The sequence below is a fragment of the Mesocricetus auratus genome, unplaced genomic scaffold, assembly GCF_017639785.1.
Source record: "Mesocricetus auratus isolate SY011 unplaced genomic scaffold, BCM_Maur_2.0 Super-Scaffold_100004, whole genome shotgun sequence".
Lineage (NCBI taxonomy): Eukaryota > Metazoa > Chordata > Mammalia > Rodentia > Cricetidae > Mesocricetus > Mesocricetus auratus.
The window spans coordinates 58,661,391-58,679,234 of NW_024429189.1; the positions used below are offsets into that span (position 1 = coordinate 58,661,391).

A 17,844-nucleotide genomic window follows, 5' to 3' on the forward strand; every position below is an offset into this window, starting at 1 on the left:
TACACCTCATACATTCTTTTACATTCTGATCATTGCTCCAGAAGTGTGAGGGGAGTCCCACAGGGTCAGGGAAATAAGGGTTATTTTTATTTTTGGAAGTGCTAGGGACCAAACTTGGAGCCTTATACATGCTGGCAAGCATTTTGCCAAGTTATACAATTGAAATTGGGATTCTGACAGTAACAAAGAACAGATCTGAGTATTTATTCTTTCCTTTTCTAGCATTTAACGTCTGTTATGGTGCATTACACAAAATATCAGATACACAATAGATTTCTGTTAAAATCAATATTTCCTTGACCCTCTCGAAGAAAATAAGATTTAGCCAGACAATCTTGTTCTCTGTAGCCATCTGACAGTGTTATTTCAGGGTAGGAAGGCAAAGGAGGCACATTATCTATTTCTCAGCATATTTGGGGTGTTGCCCTGGCTTAAGCCCCTTTGTCCTTTAAACTTTTTACTTGGGTCATCCACAGACTTCATAGTCTTGAAATGTCAATGTGAGATGTCATCAGTTACTCTTTGCTGCTCTTGCAGTAATCTCCTTGTGGAACTCTTTGAGAACTTGCAGCTGGTTAGGCCTGATGGAGATGTGTGACCGGATTTTGGCGATAGCTTCTACAGCTTCCTCTGGGCTCCAGTTGTGCACCTGGAGTACAAGGTGAGAAAATGAGCAAAAAGGGAAGGGGCAAGCATAACGGTGCCCTTGGCCTATAAGCAGGTGCTGAAGGACTCCCAGGATTAAATTTTGCTGGCAAGGTAGCTCTCCAGGTAAAGGTACTTGCTGCCAGGCCTGACAACTATAACCTAAGTTTGGCCCCAGGAATTTACATGGGAAAATGAAAACTAACCCCTGTACGTTGTCCTCTGACCTCCACATAAGTGCCAAGGCATGCCCACACACACTTGCACATATAAATAAAATGAATAGTATGTAATAGTTTTTTTTTCTCCAAGTAAATGAAGACTCCATATTAGAGAGCTTTGAAAATCATGCTCCAGCCAAGCAGTGGTGGCGCATGCCTTAAAATCCAGCACTCGGGAGGCAGAGGCAGGTGGATCTCTGTGAGTTCAAGGCCAGCCTGGTCTACAGATCCAGTTCCAGGACAGGCTCTACCTGGGAAATCCTGTCTTCAGATCCCACCCCCTTCTGCCCAGAAAAAAAAGTCATGCTCCAGCTAGGCTACAAGCCCAGGTTCTCAGGAGGTTAAGGCAGGAGATCCACAACTTGAGAGCTTGTCTGAGTTATAGTTCTAAGCCAGCCCAGGTGACTTAATGAAACCATGTTTCAATGAAAGGAGCGCTAGGATATAGGTCAATGATAGAGCATTTGCTTAATATGCTTAAATTACCTGGGCTCAAGCCCAGGATTAAAAAAAGGTTCCTTTGCTGGGTGTGGTATGCTGGAGATCACATGTGCACAGGACTGTTAGATTGTGAGGCCAGCCAGAGTAAGAGACACTTGACAATCAGACACCTTGTCAAGAACAACAGGGCATCTTCCATGACAGCACCTTTAACTATTTCAGTCAACCAACCCTACAACCCTGTTCATTCTTACTCTGCCAAATAGTGAGGGAAAAAAAGTTGAAGCCATGAAACTGAGACCCCAGATTTCCTAGGTCTACTCTGTCCTTTTTGAGCTGGGATTTTAATAAGAATTTCTAAAAGTAGGCTGGGAGCGTAGCTCAGTGGTGAAGTGCTTACCAGGTCTGAGTGAAAGCCCCAGGACCACATACACTGGGTGCCTTGATACACATCTGTGACTGGGAGGTGAGGCAGGAGGGCCACAAGTTCCAGGTCATCCTCACTGACACACCTGACTTTGAGGCCAGCCTGTGCTACATGAGAGTCTGACACGAGACACATGAAAATTAATTTCTAAAAGCATATAACAGCCGGGCAGTGGTGGCGCACGCATTTAATCCCAGCACTCGGGAGGCAGAGGCAGGCGGATCTCTGCGAGTTCGAGGCCGGGCTGGACCGACAACCTCCAAAACAATACAGAGAAACCCTGTCTCATAAAAACCAAAAAAAAAAAAAAAAAAAGCATATGACATGTTTTTCTGAAATTCATCACTATAGCTAGAAAAATTCATAGTTTTTAAATTTAGGTAGGTTACCTTTGTGGTTTTTTGTTTTGTTTTGGTTTTTGTTTTCTGAAACAGGGTTTCTCTGTGTAACAGCCCTATTTGTCCTGGAACTAGCTCAGTAGACTAAGCTGGCCTCAAACTCACAGAGATCCACCTGCCTCTGCCTTCCGAGCGCTGGGATTAAAGGCGTGTGCCACCAATGCCTGGCTACCTTTGTGGGGTTTTTTGTTTTTTATTTTGGTTTTTCGAGACAGGGTTTCTCTGTATTGTTTTTTGGAGACTGTCCTGGAACTCACTCTGTAGACCAGGCTGGCTGGTCTCGAACTCAGAGAGATCCACCTGCCTCTGCCTCCCAAGTGCTGGAATTAAAGGCGTGTGCCACCAATGCCCAGCTTACCTTTGTGTTTTAAGGATGCACACTGATATAGAACTCAACATGATTAAAACAGTTCTAGCCTTCTGGATCAGTTCTCCTCTGGACCCAAATACTCCCTGAAATTACTTCCAGCAGGTGTTTGTTCTTTATGGTCTTCTTTGAGACAGAGTCTCACTATATATCGTCTGCTTGACCTGGAATTCATGCTACATAGAGCAGTGTGGCCTTAAGACTTGCAGAGAGCCGGGCGTTGGTGGCGCACGCCTTTAATCCCAGCACTTGGGAGGCAGAGGCAGGCGGATCTCGGTGAGTTCGAGGCCAACCTGGTCTACAAGAGCTAGTTCCAGGACAGCCTCCAAAGCCACAGAGAAACCCTGTCTCGAAAAACCAAAAAAAAAAAAAAAAAAAAAAAATTGCAGAGATCCTCTGCTTCCAATTACAGGTGTGCACAGCCATACCCAGCTTCCCGCAGAATCTTTATAATGAAAACTATGGTTATAATGAAAAGTGTAGTTCAAGCACATATACTCCACATTAACAGGGCTACGCTGATTATTGTATTTCCTTAAACTACCCACTTGACTGGAAACACTATGCAAGAACCAGACTAACAGCAAAGATGAGTCAAGCTGGAAAAGGAAAGACAACAGGGAATGATAAATATAAAGCATTTGCTTCTAAATATTTTAAAAAGCCTTCTGCTTGCCAATCAGTAACACCCCCCTCCCCCAGTATCAGGGAATAAAGTTAAGACGTCACACATGCTGGACAGGCACTCCACCACTGAGCAATATCCCCAGCTGAACAACAAAAACTAATGCCCAGAGCTTCACTCTGAAATGCCAGAGCGAGAAACAATTAGCACTGATGCCTGTAACATTAAGCTTTCAAGCCTGCTGTTTTGGGCTGTGAACTCACAATATAGCCCTGTGGCTGAGGCTGTCATTCAGCTTCATCCCCCTGCCTCCATCTCCCAAGCATTGGGATTACAGGTGTGCCTTACCACACTCAGTTTTATGCAGTGCTGGGGATCAAACCCAGGGCTCTAAGCACACTAAAGGAGCACTCTACCAACTGAGCTAGCCCACTGCCATGTTATTTAAAGCAATTGCTTGAGCTAGCCCTCTGCCATGCCATTTAAAGCAAGTGTTGGGCCAGGTATGGTGTGCATGCCTGTAATCCCAGCACTCAGGAGGCAGAGGCAGGAGGATTGCTGCAAGCCTTATTTACACAGGCACCAGTCTAGTCTCCATAGTGAATTCCCAGACAGTCAGGGCTCATAATCAGACTATCTCTTACGATCTCAAACAAAAAGTAATTTTCCAGTCTTCTGCTGGGTTGAACACTTTAAAACTCTTCTATCATCTATCTATCTATCTATCTATCTATCTATCTATCTATCTATCTTAGACCTGTTGCAGGCAAGCACTTTGACATACCTTCTCATTTAAGTTTTCTGTCACATTTAAGCTAAAGAGACAGCATCAGAGACGAGAATCCATGTTTGTAAGAGCAAAACCAGAAGCTGGCCTGGGCACAATGCTGGGGTGTTTGGCACCATGCCATACTACCTTCTGTCAGGCCAGAAATGGACAATGATTCTCCCCAGGAAGGTCAGCCAGGAAAGTATGCTGCTATACTTTTGGAAATTATCCAGAGGCTACTCCAGGGTTACTCCTCCTACCTGAATCAGATATGCTGCCACCATTGTGGCACTTCTGGATCGCCCAGCCTTACAATGCACGTAGACACACTGGCCCAGTGACTGGTACTTGAGAGCAAACTGGACTCCCCTGTGGAGGTTGGCCAAGGTGGGAACCCCAGTCATGTCAACTGTGCTGAGCCGTAGCTGCTCAACTCCTGCTTTCTTCCATTCCTAGAACGGGGCACACCAGCATAAAAAGGAAAATCAACATTGTTTTTGGCTGAAATTACAAATGGACACATCATCCTTTTAAAATTGACTAAATAAACCTATCTGAAATGGAAAAAAAAAAAGGAAAATCAAAGAAGTTTGAGTAAATGGTTTGAAGAGGGGGTCCCCAAGCAGCAAAACAGCAAGCAAGTTCCAGGGTTTACTATAATGTGACTCTTAAAACAGAAATGCTGCCAGGCGTTGGTGGCGCACGCCTTTAATCTAAGCACTCAGGAGGCAGAAGCAGGCGGATCTCTGTGAGTTCGAGACCAAGCCTGGTCTACTGAGCAAGTTCCAGGACAGCCTCCAAAACAGAGAAACCTTGTCTCGGAAAAAAAAAACCAGAAATGCCAATGAAAAGAACAACAACAACACAGAAATGCCTTGAAAACAACCCACCTTTGGCTGGCAGTAGGGGCACAGCCTTTAATCTCAGCACTCAGAAGGCAGAGGCAGGCTGATCTGAGTTTGAGGCCAGCCTAGTTTACAGATCCAGTTACAGGACAGACAGGGCCACTCAGAGAAACCCTGTCTGGAAGAACAAAAAACAAAAACCAAACAGCTGACCCTCCATTAAGCAGACATACTGCTATTAAAGATGTCCAAACATTCTCTACATGCTCCAATCTTTAGTTACAAAATATTAGCTCCTTAAAATTCAGCCGTGGAAGCACGCCTTTAATCCCAGTACTCGGGAAGCAGAGGCAGGCGGATCTCTGTGAGTTTGAGACTAGCTTAGTCTACAGAGAGAGTCCAGAACAGCCTCAAAAGCTACACAGAGAAACCCTGTGTGTGTGTGGGGGGGGGGCAATCGGTGTGTGTGTATGTGTGTGTGTGTTTCTTATCTGTGTGACTTTGCTTTTAGACATAGGCTCATGTAGCCCAGGCTGCCCTCAAGTTTTTGATCCTCCCAGCTGCACACACAGTGCTAATATTACAGATATGAGCCACATCCCCCTTTTTGTTGTTGTTGTTTGTTTTTTTCAAGACAGTCTTTCTCTATGTAGCCCTGGATGCCCAGAAACTCGCTCTGTAGACCAGGTTGGCCTCGAACTCAGAGATCCTCTTGCCTGTGTCTCCAGACTGTTTCAGCTAAGCCACACCCCCTCTTAAAAGGAGGTGCTTTTCTTAGAGTTGGCCTTCATCTCCAAAGCTAACTAAAACATTGCCTAATTCATACTTGGTGCGAAAACAAGTGTTAAATGAGAATGAATGAAAGGCACATAAGTCACAATTTAAGTTACCAAAATCACAACTACAAGACGGTTGTACTAGCACATGCCTATAATCTCAGTATTTGGCAAGGGGAGGCAACGTAATCAGATCAAGTTCACTATCGACTTTAGACCCTATCTCAAAATACACAACAACGGCAAAGTAACATCATATATGTGTCCAATTTTGTGCATAAAGAACTGCATCCCTGGTCTCGATTTTGAGGGCTTGCTTGTGCCCTGTCTAGTGCAGAACTCCATGTTGGCCTGGAACTTCCCGCAATCCTTTCTCTGGCCTGTGCTAGCCGGAATTCCAGGAGTGAGCCACCCAACCGGATTAGCTCGCTCTCTTTTTCAAACAGTGCCCAAAGCACTTTTGAACTCTTGGGTTCAAAAAATTCTGCTTCCGCCACCTGAGTCGCCAGAGCTCCAGGCTCGCAGACTTCATCCTGGCTTATCAACTGTGGCTGCTTTTCACCTGCAGCCACTTAACTTGATGCGCTTACTCAACGCTTGAGAAGGCAACTAGGTCTCTGACACTCGTCTGGGAGACACGGGCACCCGCAGCGGCCCTCACAGGCCCGAGTACTGGCCCAGGCGGGCGGGCCCTTGGTCCTCACCTTCGAGGTGTTGCACAGGAATCTAGTCTCGTACTCCTCGTTCATGGTGATCACCCCGCGAACGTTCTCGTCCAGTACCAGCTGCCGAAGCAAAGAGAGGGCTCAGCGAGGGCCGTGGGGCGCCCGCCGAGGCCCGGGGCCCGCTCCCGGCCCGGCCCGGCCCGGCGGCCTCTCTCACCCGGCGCGTCATGCTCCGCATCGGCAGCGCGCCCAGCAGCACCGTGGCGTCGATGCGGTGGTACCAGTCGCGGTGCGCCCATCCTCTCACCCTCCCGCGGAACACCGTGTAGAGCAGCGTCGGGTAGAAGAGCACCCGGGCCAGGCCGGCCTCCAGCCACGTGGACGACGCCATCCCGCCCCACCCCGCCAGGCGCAGCGGCGAGCCGCCCGCTCCCGGGCTCGCGGCCAGCCACCGCGAGAAGGACGCGGAAGGCGAGAGCTGCGGGCTGCCCGGCTCCTCCCGACTCTCGGAAGCTGGGTCCCCGCGGTCCCGGCCTGGCCCCGGGGCTCCCGGGACAGGCACCATGGCTCCGAAGGGGAAGCGCCGCGGGGCGGCGGGGGCGGGGGGGGCTGGAACGGCAACGGGAAAGGAAACTGACCCTGCCAGGCAGGAGGCCCTCTCTCCAACCCCTGACCTGGGGCGGGGGCGTGACCCCGGGTGCACCCATCACCAGGGAGAAGGACGGGCCCAGGGAGGCCCCGGAGGACACAGCACCGGGGTGAGCGGTAGTTGACAGAGAGAACCTGCATGATGGCCTACAGTCTAGCCTTTTCCTTTCTTTTTTCTTTTCTGAGACCATGTCGTACTATGTAACCCTAAATGCCTTGTCCTGGCTATGTAGACCAGGCTGGCCCAATAATACATAACAAAAAGACACTCCTGTCTTTGCCTTCCAAGGGCTGGAATTAAAGGCATTGGCCACCACTCTTTAACATTAAGCCCCACTCCCTAATCCCAAACCCGACCAAGCCAGAATATACATAGTATGAAAAGCATATATTAAATATTGAGAAAAGGAATTGTCTTCATAGCACTATTGTCTTTATTTTTTTTTCTGTATCCCATGTCTTTCCCTAGAAGAAAAATATTAAAGTCTATCATAGTGACACATGTTTTTAATCCCAGCACTTGGGAGGCAGAGACAGGTGGACCTCTGTGTGAGTTCAAGACTGTGGTCTACATAGTGAGTTACAGGACAGCCAGAACTACATAGTAAAACCCTGTCTTGAAAAAAACACAAAAAAGAATATATATATCTAATATGCATACCTAATATAAACCAGGCACACACATGCCTGTAGTTACAGATATCCAGGAAGCTGAGGCAAGAGGATTCCTTGAGTTAAAAAATTAAAGACAGCCGGGCGTTGGTGGCGCACGCCTTTAATCCCAGCACTCGGGAGGCAGAGGCAGGTGGATCTCTGTGAGTTCGAGGCCAGCCTGGTCTACAGAGTGAGTTCCAGGACAGCCTCCAAAGCCACAGAGAAACCCTGTCTCGAAAAACCAAAAAAAAAAATTAAAGACAATCATCCCTGGAGCCACAAAAATGGGCTCAGTGATTAGAGCTTACTGCTCTTCCAGAGGATCTGGGTTTGACTCCCAGCACCCATATGGTGGCTCTCAACTCCAGTTTCAGGGGACCCAAGGCCCTCTTCTGGCCTCCAAGGGCACTAGGCTCACAAGTTACCCATTCGTATAAAATGAAAATATAAATAAATATATCCAGTCTGTACAACACAGTGAGACTTTCTCTCTCAAAAAGAGAATATTCCTTTTTTTCTATTTTTTTTCATTTTATATGCATTGCTGTTTTTGCTTGCATGTGTGTCTATGTGAAGGTGTTAGAACTCCCAGAGCTGTAATTACAGTGGTGAGATGTCATGTGGGTGCTGGGAATTGAACCCAGGTCCCCTGAAAGAGCAGTCAGTGCTCTTAACTACTGAGCCATCTCTCCTTCTGAGAATATTTTTTTAAATGCATGTTGTGGAATTTTAGTATTAGATGTGTTACATTCATTTATGCTGTGGAATATTTGTTTAATGATGCAAAGATTGTTGTATATTTTTAATTTTTTTGACATACAATTTCTCTGTAGCATTGGAGGCTGTCTTAGAACTCACTCAGTAGACCAGGTTGGCTTTGAACTCACACAGATCTGCCTGTCTCTGCTTCAACATGCTGGGGTTAAGGGCATGCAACAACACCACCTAGCTGCATTCTTTTAATTTTTAAAAATAGTTTATTTTTCTTTTATGTGCATTGTTGTTTTGCCTGTTGTCTCTGTGAGGGTGTTGAATCCTCTGGAACTTGAGTTACAGAGAGTTGTGAACTACCATGTGAGTACTGGGAATTGAACCCAGGTCCTCTGGAAGAGTACCCAATGTTCTGGACTGCTAAGCCATCTCTCCAGTCCCATGCTGCAATTTTTTTTTTTTTGGTTTTATGAGACAGGGTTTCTCTGTACTGCTTTGGAGTTTGTCCTGGAACTCTCTCTGTAGACCAGGCTGGCCTCCTCCTGGGATGTGCCACCACCACCCTCTTATAAAATAAATCCTTTTGGTTTTTCGAGACAGTTTCTCTGTGTAGCTTTGGAGCCCGTCCTGGAACTGACTTTATAGACCAGGCTGGCCTGGAACTCACAGAAACCTGCCTGTCTCTGCCTGCCAAGTGCTGGGATTAAAGGGGTGCGCCACCAACACCACCCACCACCACCACCCAGCTAAAACAAATCTTAAAACAAAACAAAACTCAGTATTAGGGGCTGGAGAGTTATTGAAGTACTTAAGAACACTTGTTGCTTGTGCAGAAGTCCTGAGTTCAGTTCCCAGTACCTAGATCACAACCATCTGTAACTTTAGTTCCTAGTATCTAACATCCTTCTGATCTTTGTGTGTATTGCATACTTGCCAGCAAAACAACAGTGCATATAAATACATCTTAGGCCGGGCGTTGGTGGCACATGCCTTTAATCCCAGCACTCGGGAGGCAGAGGCAGGTGGATCTCTGTGAGTTCGAGGCCAGCCTGGTCTACAGAGTGAGTTCCAGGACAGCCTCCAAAACAATACAGAGAAACCCTGTCTCGAAAAACCAAAAAAAAAAAAAAAATACATCTTAGGCTGGTGGTGGCACACACCCTTAATCCCAACACTCAGGAGGCAGAGACAGGCAGATCTCTGAGTCTGAGGCCAGCCTGGTCTACAGAATGAGTTCCAGGACAGCCAGAGCTACTACACAGAAAAATCCTGTCTTGAAAAATGAAAAACAAGTTGGGTGGTGGTGGTCAATGCCTTTAATCCCAGCACTTGGGAGGCAGAGGCAGGCAGGTCTCTGTGAGTTGGAGGCCAGCCTGGTCTAAAGAGTGAGTTACCTCAGAACCACCCCCTAAGCCCCCACCCCTGCCCAAAGAATGAAAAATAAATAAATAAAATTTAAAAATAAAATAACTGAATCTTTAAAAACTAGTACTTTAGCCAGGTGGTGGTACATACCTTTAGCCCCAGGCAGAAGCAGGTAGGTCTCTGTGACTTTGAGCCAGCCTGGTCTACAGAGTGAGTTACAGGACAGCCAAGGCTGTAATATAGTGAAACCCTGTCTCAGAAAAAAAATATCCCCAAAACTTGAATAGAAATATAATCAGGCTTCAAGTCCAACTTTCATTTTGCAGGAATACAGAGGATAAGAGGCTAAATATCATCATGGGAAGGCAACAAACCCTGAATTTAGTACATCCTATAGGAACAACTGACCCAGTTTATTCAAGTCCAAAGCATGAAAAGGAAGAATAGGGACAGTGATGGTGGTGGGGAAGCTGGGGACGTGACTTGGTGGGTGTGGTGATTTGAAAGAAAATGACCCTCAAAGGGAGTGGCACTATTAGGAGGTGAGGTCTTGTTGGAGGCCGACTTTGAGGTGTCATATATCCTGAAGCCCACCCAGTGAGACAGACAGCTTCTGATGGCCGAGATGCAAAACTCTCAGTGTACTTCCTGTTGCCTGCATATCAACATGTAGCAGCTCCTTCTCCAGTCCATGTCTGCCTGCATGCCACCGTGCACCCCACCATGATGACAATGGACTAGACCTCTGAAACTGTAACCTGCCACCTCATTAAATGCTTTTGTTGTGCTCAGACTGATCCCCCAATCCACCAAGACACCAGATCAGATGTAAAAGCAAAAGAGACTTTTTTATTTATGAGTTGAGTTAACTCAGGTCCTCCATCCATCCAACACAGCAGGTGGAGTAGGAGGGACCCAGAGCAGCATGGGGCAGGGCATATATTGGGGTAGAACAAGGGAAGTACCTGGGGGGTCTGATAGTTGCATAGCAACAATCTCAGGATTGGTGCACCTCTGGGCTGGGAATCTGTCCTGAGTTGATTGGTCAGCTGCAGTTGCAGAAAGGTTGCTGTACCTTGAGGCCATCCAGGGCACTTGCTAAGCCCTGCAGTCCACCATTATCAGTAAAGCACAGCCATACCCGGCCAGCTAACTTCTGGTCCCTTGCCACACGGGGGTTTGTGGCTTCCTAATGACTAGAGCAAGGTTGGACAAGGTTGAGAGCTCAGCATGTGCTGCGGAGTCAGAGGCCTACATCTTGCTGGGTCTCTTCTGCAGCCTGACGTGGCTGCCAAAGCAGGGGGCTGGATGAGGGTCTGGGCCCTTCATTTTCTTTATAAGAGTTGCTATGTTGCCGGGCGGTGGTGGCGCACGCCTTTAATCCCAGCACTCGGGAGGCAGAGGCAGGCGGATCTCTGTGAGTTCGAGGCCAGCCTGGTCTACAAAGTGAGTTCCAGGACAGCATCCAAAGCCACAGAGAAACCCTGTCTCGAAAACCAAAAAAAAAAAAAAGAGTTGCTATGTCACTGGATGGTAGTGGTGCACACCTTCAGTCCCAGCACTCGGGAGCAGAGGTAGGCTGATGTGTGTGAGTTCATGGCCTGTCTCCACAGCTACACAGAGAAACCCTGTTTCAAAAAAAAAAAAGTTAGTTCCAGGACAGCTAGGGCTGTTACATACAAAGAGACACCCTGTCTCAAAAAACAAACAAACAAACAAAGAGTTGCCATGGTCACAGTGTCTCTTCACAGCAACTGAAACCCTAAGAGTTGGTAAAGTGCTTGACTAGCATGCACTAAGTCCTGTGTTCCATCTTCACCATTACATAGGATGGACACAGTGGCATCACCTATAAACCCAGCACTGGGGAGACTAGATGTAGGGAAAAGGGACCAGTCAAAGAAACACACCCTAAGCAGAGCCAAAGGAACACACTTTGTCCCTGCAACCAGAATTAAGGAAATGCACACTGACCCTGAAACCAGTACCAAAGGAACACACTTTGTCCCTGGAATCTGAGTCAGTGAAAGAAATGCACCCTGGCCCTAAAATTGGAGCCAAAAGGCTAAAAACGATCAGAGAATGAAACACACTTTGGCTCTGAAACCAGAGCCAAATCTGACTTTAATCCTGTGCAGAAAACTAACCAATCCTTGGGTAGGAGCTCTAGCCAATCTGAGATCAGCACTGAAATCAGACCAATCCCTACCCTGTGAAAGACCCCAGGCGGGGGACTTTCACGGGAGGGAGACCCGAACCCAAGGAACACCGAGGCCACGAGCTTGGATGCAACAGCAAGAGGCTTTATTGATAATACACGGGTACCCGGGGCATCTCAGTCTCGGGAACTGAGAGCCCCGAGCTGGGGACTCAGGGGTTCTTTTATAGCAAAAAGCGCAGTACAGAAGCGAGAAGCCTAGTTACGGGACCCTGATTGGGTAATTTAAATGAGGCTGGGGCTCAGAACGAGGTTTCTCTCATCTGGACAGAGAGGCAATTAAGGTTTCTCTCAGAACTCAATTCTCGGCCTTGGCCCTATCTGAAGAACAAAGGTTTCTGTGCCTGCCCAATCTTTCTGGGCTGGCTATGCAGACCATAGACACCTGTGCCCCTATCTGGACAGAGATAGTAGTGACTATTCAGCTTCGAAGACCTTGAGTTGAGCTCCCTCCTGATAAAAAATGGCTGAGCTGTGGGGGGAAAGGAGTTTTCCATAAGCCTCAGCTGCCTGCGCTGGGCCGGGGTCTTTCATTCCCCCATTGCTCTTGTAACTGAATGAAATCTTTCATTCAGAGGTTTCTGCCATCTCGAAATCCCTTTGCTTTAGCTGCTGGTATTGTTGAGTCAAAACCAGTGATTGTACAATTGATAACCTTTCCTTTATAAACTGGATTAATCTGTTTAAGATGCATGGCCCAAACATCAGAATCAGCAATATAATGATCAGGGGTCCCATAATGGTGGATATGAGAGTCGAATACCAAGGGGACCTGTTATACCAATTCTGAAACCATCCCTGTTGGGACTCAATTAATTGGTGGTACTTTTGGCGTCTTTCTTTTATTTTAGCCAGGTCATCTCTTACCACTCCGGTATGGTCTGCGTAAAAGCAGCATTCTTCTTTAAGGGCTGCACAAATTCCCCCTTGCTGCAAAAATAAGAGGTCTAGCCCCCTTCTATTTTGGAGGGCTACTTCTGCCAGGGAGGACAGGGACTTCTCCAGGGCAGCGACAGATTTCTCTAAAGACCGAATATCTGCACGCATTACTTGTTGTAGGAGCTGGAACTGTTTAGTTTCCTGCAGTGCGACAGTACCGGTTCCTATCCCTGCTGCTATGCCTCCCATGGTTAATCCCCCTAGTAGGATGGCAGTAGTGATGGAAATAGGTTCCCTCTTACTGCGGTCAGGTTTTATCAAGTCATAGTCAGAGGGGTGGTAAATTACCTTAGGCCATAATTCTATCAGAACACAATAGTCAATGGTGGCATTTAATACCGTGGTGGAGACACAAGGGGTTAATCCAGTGTTGCATGCCCAATATGTCCCATTGGGGGCTATCAAGTAGTGGCCACTTTGGGGCAAAGGCTCAGTGGCATTGCATAGTCCTTGATGCGTGGCGGGGACTTTACCTATATATATAGCCCCTTTCCAGACACTTCTGAGATGGTCAATTTATGTTGCATGACTGCCCCACAAAGTGCCCCGGCTGTGGCCTGTTTTGTATATTCGCCCACAACCGCTAAGCCTTCATAATAGGGAGGTTGCGGAGTCAGACAAAGCCAGCATTCCTTAGTCTTATCTGGGCGAGTTAAATTCAGAGTGGCATATGTCCCTTTAATTAGGGCTAATATTCTATCTCCCGTGCCTTCAAGGGGGGGCCCGAGGAGGGGGGTTTGGGAGTGCTTTCTGTAGGCGCGGGAGCGGCTGTGGTTTTAGGCAGGGTCATGGGCCTGGTATCAGCCTTGGGCAGAGTAGGCTAGGCTGCTTTTGATCAGCAAGGACCTGATTAGGGCCTATTGCCTGTGAATTGACAGGAGCCACCTTACATCTGATTGTAAAGATTACCCCCTTGTCTGGCCCGTACAGATACCAACGCAAACCCCAAGTATACCCAGTCTGCCAGTCCGGGGCTTGCTTTCCCTGCGCAGTGAAGGAAATGGCAAGAGGCCTACCTATCATTCCAGATTGTCCTTTGTCCCAGCCTCTGCGTACCTGTATTTTATCCCAGGATGAGGATGGCCTCCAATATGCGTCCCCTGTAGTCTTGCACCCCCAAGCTGCACAGAAAAAGTAGTCATATCCCCCACATTTCTGGGCCTGTTGCCAGGCACGCCCATCTCGGGGGCAGACATAGAAGTCCTTTGAACTTAGCTGCTCTCTGGCTCTTTGATCAACATACCCGGGGGTGGTTTCTCTGGAGTCCATGAGTGCACGTCGACGTCTGTAAAAGTGGGAGCCACTGGCGCATACCTTTGGGTGGCAATGGGGAATGTCCCAAGTGTCCAACCCTGCTACTAAATCATAAAATTCAGGCCACAGAGTAGGCCATCATGTCCCAAGTGCATGTGGTTCCGTGACAGCATAAATGACCTCCCCCATCTGGAAGAGGACCTCCCAGGTTAATTTATAAACGGCATGGGGACTGGAGACCACACCAGTGTTTGATTTTATGAGGAGGGCTATTAGCAGGAGGGAGAGGAGCGGGTAAGTTTTATTTTTAGAGGATTTTGAGTGCGCTGAGCCTTTCATCCTGGGTCCGGATCCTCAGGGAAGGCAGCTTTTACGTGCCAGGCATGTATCCAAGCAGCAATCCCGTCCACCTTGAGAGCAGTAGGGGTGGTCAACAGGACCGTGTATGGTCCCTTCCAGCGAGGTTCAAGGTTCTTAGCCTGGTGGCACCGGACCCAAATGCTGTCTCCCACGTAATAGGAGTGGGGGGACAATAGGGTGTCTCCTCTGGTCTTGGTAGGCTTGGGCCAGAGGCTTCCAGACTTCCTGCTGAACCAGCTGGAGTGCCTGCAGGTGAGCTTGAAGAGAGGGGGAATTGGCATAGTCAGAAATATCTTGGTCAAAGAACTGAACAAAGGGAATGGTGGTTCCATGTAAAATCTCAAAAGGGGTGAGGCCATGGGGGCCCGGTGTATTCCGGGCACAATAGAGGGCAAGGGGGAGCAAGAGGACCCAGTCTTTAGTGCCAGCTGCCAGCGATAATTTAGTTATAGTCTCCTTAATGGTTCTATTTATTTGTTCTACCTGTCCTGAGCTTTGGGGTCAGTAAGCACAATGTAATCTCCAATTAATCCCCAACAAGGTGGCCACAGACTGACTTACCTGAGAAACAAAGGCAGGCCCGTTGTCTGTCCCCAATACCTGTGGCATTCCGTAACGGGGGAAGATTTCTTCAAGAAGTTTCTTGGTGACCACCTTTGTTGTCTCGTGCTTGGTGGGGTAGGCTTCAGTCCATCCCGAGAAGGTGTTAACAAAAACCAGGAGGTCTGTGAAATCTATTTCCCAGTGCACCCCAGGCCAGTGCCCACGAGCTCGGGTCCCCATGGGTAGCTTTAGCCTGGTCGCATTTACGTGGGCGCAGGCGTCACATCGCTCAGTCACTTGCTTTAGTATTTTCCCAACAGGTGGCGGGTATTTTCTTCCCGGGCTAATAGTTCTCGCATTTTCCTGGAGCTCAAATGAGTGAGTTTGTGTAGGCTGTTAACCAGATATCTAGTCATTAGGCGGGGAAGGACAGTTTTCCCTTGATAGGTCCAGAGACCATCATGTACTCGGGTCGCCCCCAGTCTTTTCATGGCCTTGATGTCTTTTATCTTATAGTCCCATGACGGGGAGGTCTTCTCGGAAGCCTCATTAGTTACAGGGACTACAGCTGCCTGGAGGAGGTGACTGCTGCTTTCCAAAGCCAGGGCAGCCTCCCGGGCGGCCAGGTCTGCCCTCCGGTTTCCCCGGGCGACTGGACTGTCACCTTTCTGATGCCCTGGGCAATGTATAATACTGAGGGCGGTTGGCAAGTGCAGAGCCTCTAAGAGGGCCAGGATTTCCTTTTTGTTTTTAATGTCTCTGCCCTCTGAGGTCAATAGCCCCCTTCGCCTATAAATTTCACCATGGATGTGAGCGGTGGCAAAAGCATAGCGGCTGTCTGTGTAGACAGTGAGTTTCTTACCTTCTGCCAGTCTCAGGGCCTGTGTCAAGGCAATCAGTTCTGCTCGTTGGGCTGATGTTCCTGGCGGCAAGGCCTCGGCCCAAATTGTTTCTGACTCAGTTGTCAATGCAGCACCGGCTTTCCTTTCCCCTTGATGTACGAAGCTGCTTCCGTCCGTGAACCAGACATGGGGTTGGGAAGGGGTTGATCCGTGAGGTCAGCTCTCGTCCCATGGACCTCAGCCAGGACCTGCAAGCAGTCATGAGTCTCTGCTTCCCCCGGATGGGGAAGTAGCGAGGCGGGGTTCAGGGTCACCGGAGCCCCGGAGTGAATTCGGTCCTTGTCCAGCAACAGAGTCTGGTAATGGGTCATCCTGGCATTGGTGAGCCAGCGGCCCGGTGGCTGCCTGAGCATAGATAGTCAAAGGCTGCCCCAACGTCAATTTGTCAAAGGGTTCAGTCAGATCAGGTAACCCCAGAGCTGGGGAGCTGAGCAGAGCCTTCTTGATGTCCATGAAGGCTTTCTCCTGGCTCTCCCCCCAGTCAAAGTTGTCCCAAGATTCCCAGGTCTGCATCCTGCCATTCAAAGGCAAACAGTGGCTGACTGTCTTTGTGTAACCGCAGGCAGAAGAAGGCATCCTTTAAATCCAGGACTGAGTATCAAACATAGTCAGGTGGCAGTCCACCCAGGAGGTTATAGGGATTGGGGACCATGGGGTGTATGTCCTCAACCCGCTTATTGACTTCCCGGAGGTCCTGGACCGGCCTATAGTCATTGGTTCCTGGCTTCTTGACTGGCAACAGGGGAGTGTTCCAGGGGGACCGGCAGGGGGTTTGGGTCTCTGAAAGGTCCTTCTTTCTAAGTGAGGCCCCCTTTGTCCCTCTCTCTACCTATCCTGTCTCTGCGACTACTGTGGCCAACAGTTTAGTCATTTCTCTGTTACGCTTCTTGTCCCTTGCTATCCTGTCTCTGACATTCTGTTTCCATCTTTTCTCTCTCTCTCTGAGCTTCTTTTTTATTAAAAAAATGCGTTCTGTCTCCCTCAATACATCTGGTAGTGTATACCCCTGTCATATGGGTTATACATTCTGTAAGCTTCCTTAAGTCTTTCAAAAAATGCGGCTGGCGATTCCTCTGCCTTCTGAACTATCTGTCTTACCTGGGCCAAATTTATAGATTGCTTATCCGTCTCTCGGAGACTCGCTACAAGCAACTGGCATTAAAGACATTAGATGGGTCCTACCTGCCTCAGTGGTGAAGTCCCAGTCTGGGCAGCATCAATTTCATTTGGAAGCTGCGTAGGTTGTCCATTTGCCCCAGGAACAAATTTTCCGGGCTTCAAGAAGGACCCGCTGTCTCTCCTCCGAAGTTAGGAGGACTTGCAAAAAGCTGTTGGGCAGTGAGAACTGATTCTAATAGATCAGTCAGTCTCACGGGGTCTGCTGAAAAGGAGGGGTTATTATTTTTCCAGTTATAAAGATCTGAGGCAGAGAACGGCCAGTACTGCAACTGGCCATCATGGCCCGTCCGGAGGCAGGGCGGTTGAATCCGGGAGCGGGCTGAGGCCGCGGCGCCACCCGGAAGGGCCGGAGCGGCTGCCGGGGAGCGGGGGCGAGGGGTGTGGCCGCTCTCTGACCCGGTCCATCGCGGGCCGCAGGGAGGCAGACACAGCTCCCCTCGCATTGTCGCCGGTTGCGCCGTCACATTCAGGGCGCCCTTCGCGCAGCTGAACGCGAACCGGAAATGGGCCGCAGCCCGAGCAGCGCCGCAGCGGCGGCGGCGGGGGTTAGGGAAGAGGAGGGGGAGGGAGGGTCATAGACCGGCACTTCCCAGGTAACTATATAGGGTACTTGGTCCGGGTGGCCCTGGGGTCCAGGATGCATGACTTTCTCTTTCACCTGGAAAATAATTTGAGGGTTAAAGGTGCCATCTCGTGGCCAGCCAACATCAAAAGTTGGCCATTCAGAAGAGCAAAAGGTGATCTTTGCTTCTTGCGCACATTGACAGTCCAGTTGGTTACGAGCATCTCGAGAGCGATGACAAACGACATTCAGACGGACGAACAGATAAGAAACAAAAACAAACAGATTTTCGCTGCGCGGCTTTGACGAAAGTCAAAAGCAAATTCAGAT

At 48.7% G+C, this 17,844-nt stretch overlaps 1 protein-coding gene across 2 annotated transcripts; it reads right to left on the bottom strand.

The window, feature by feature from the left end:
- Nucleotides 1–65: 65 nt before the first annotated feature.
- Nucleotides 66–7,055, bottom strand: Ptpmt1 (protein tyrosine phosphatase mitochondrial 1). 2 transcript variants are annotated; one of them, XM_021232026.2, is made up of 4 exons: nt 6,818–7,055; nt 6,219–6,299; nt 4,154–4,345; nt 66–649 (listed from the first exon to the last, which is right to left on the bottom strand). In XM_021232026.2, the coding sequence occupies exons 1-4, from the start codon at nt 7,016–7,018 to the stop codon at nt 512–514; spliced, it is 612 nt and encodes a 203-aa protein (XP_021087685.1). In that variant the 5' UTR covers nt 7,019–7,055; the 3' UTR covers nt 66–511. The 2 variants fall into 2 exon arrangements, with proteins under 2 accessions (XP_021087685.1, XP_005065009.1); XM_005064952.4 differs by lacking the exon at nt 6,818–7,055 and adding an exon at nt 6,397–6,796.
- Nucleotides 7,056–17,844: the final 10,789 nt, after the last annotated feature.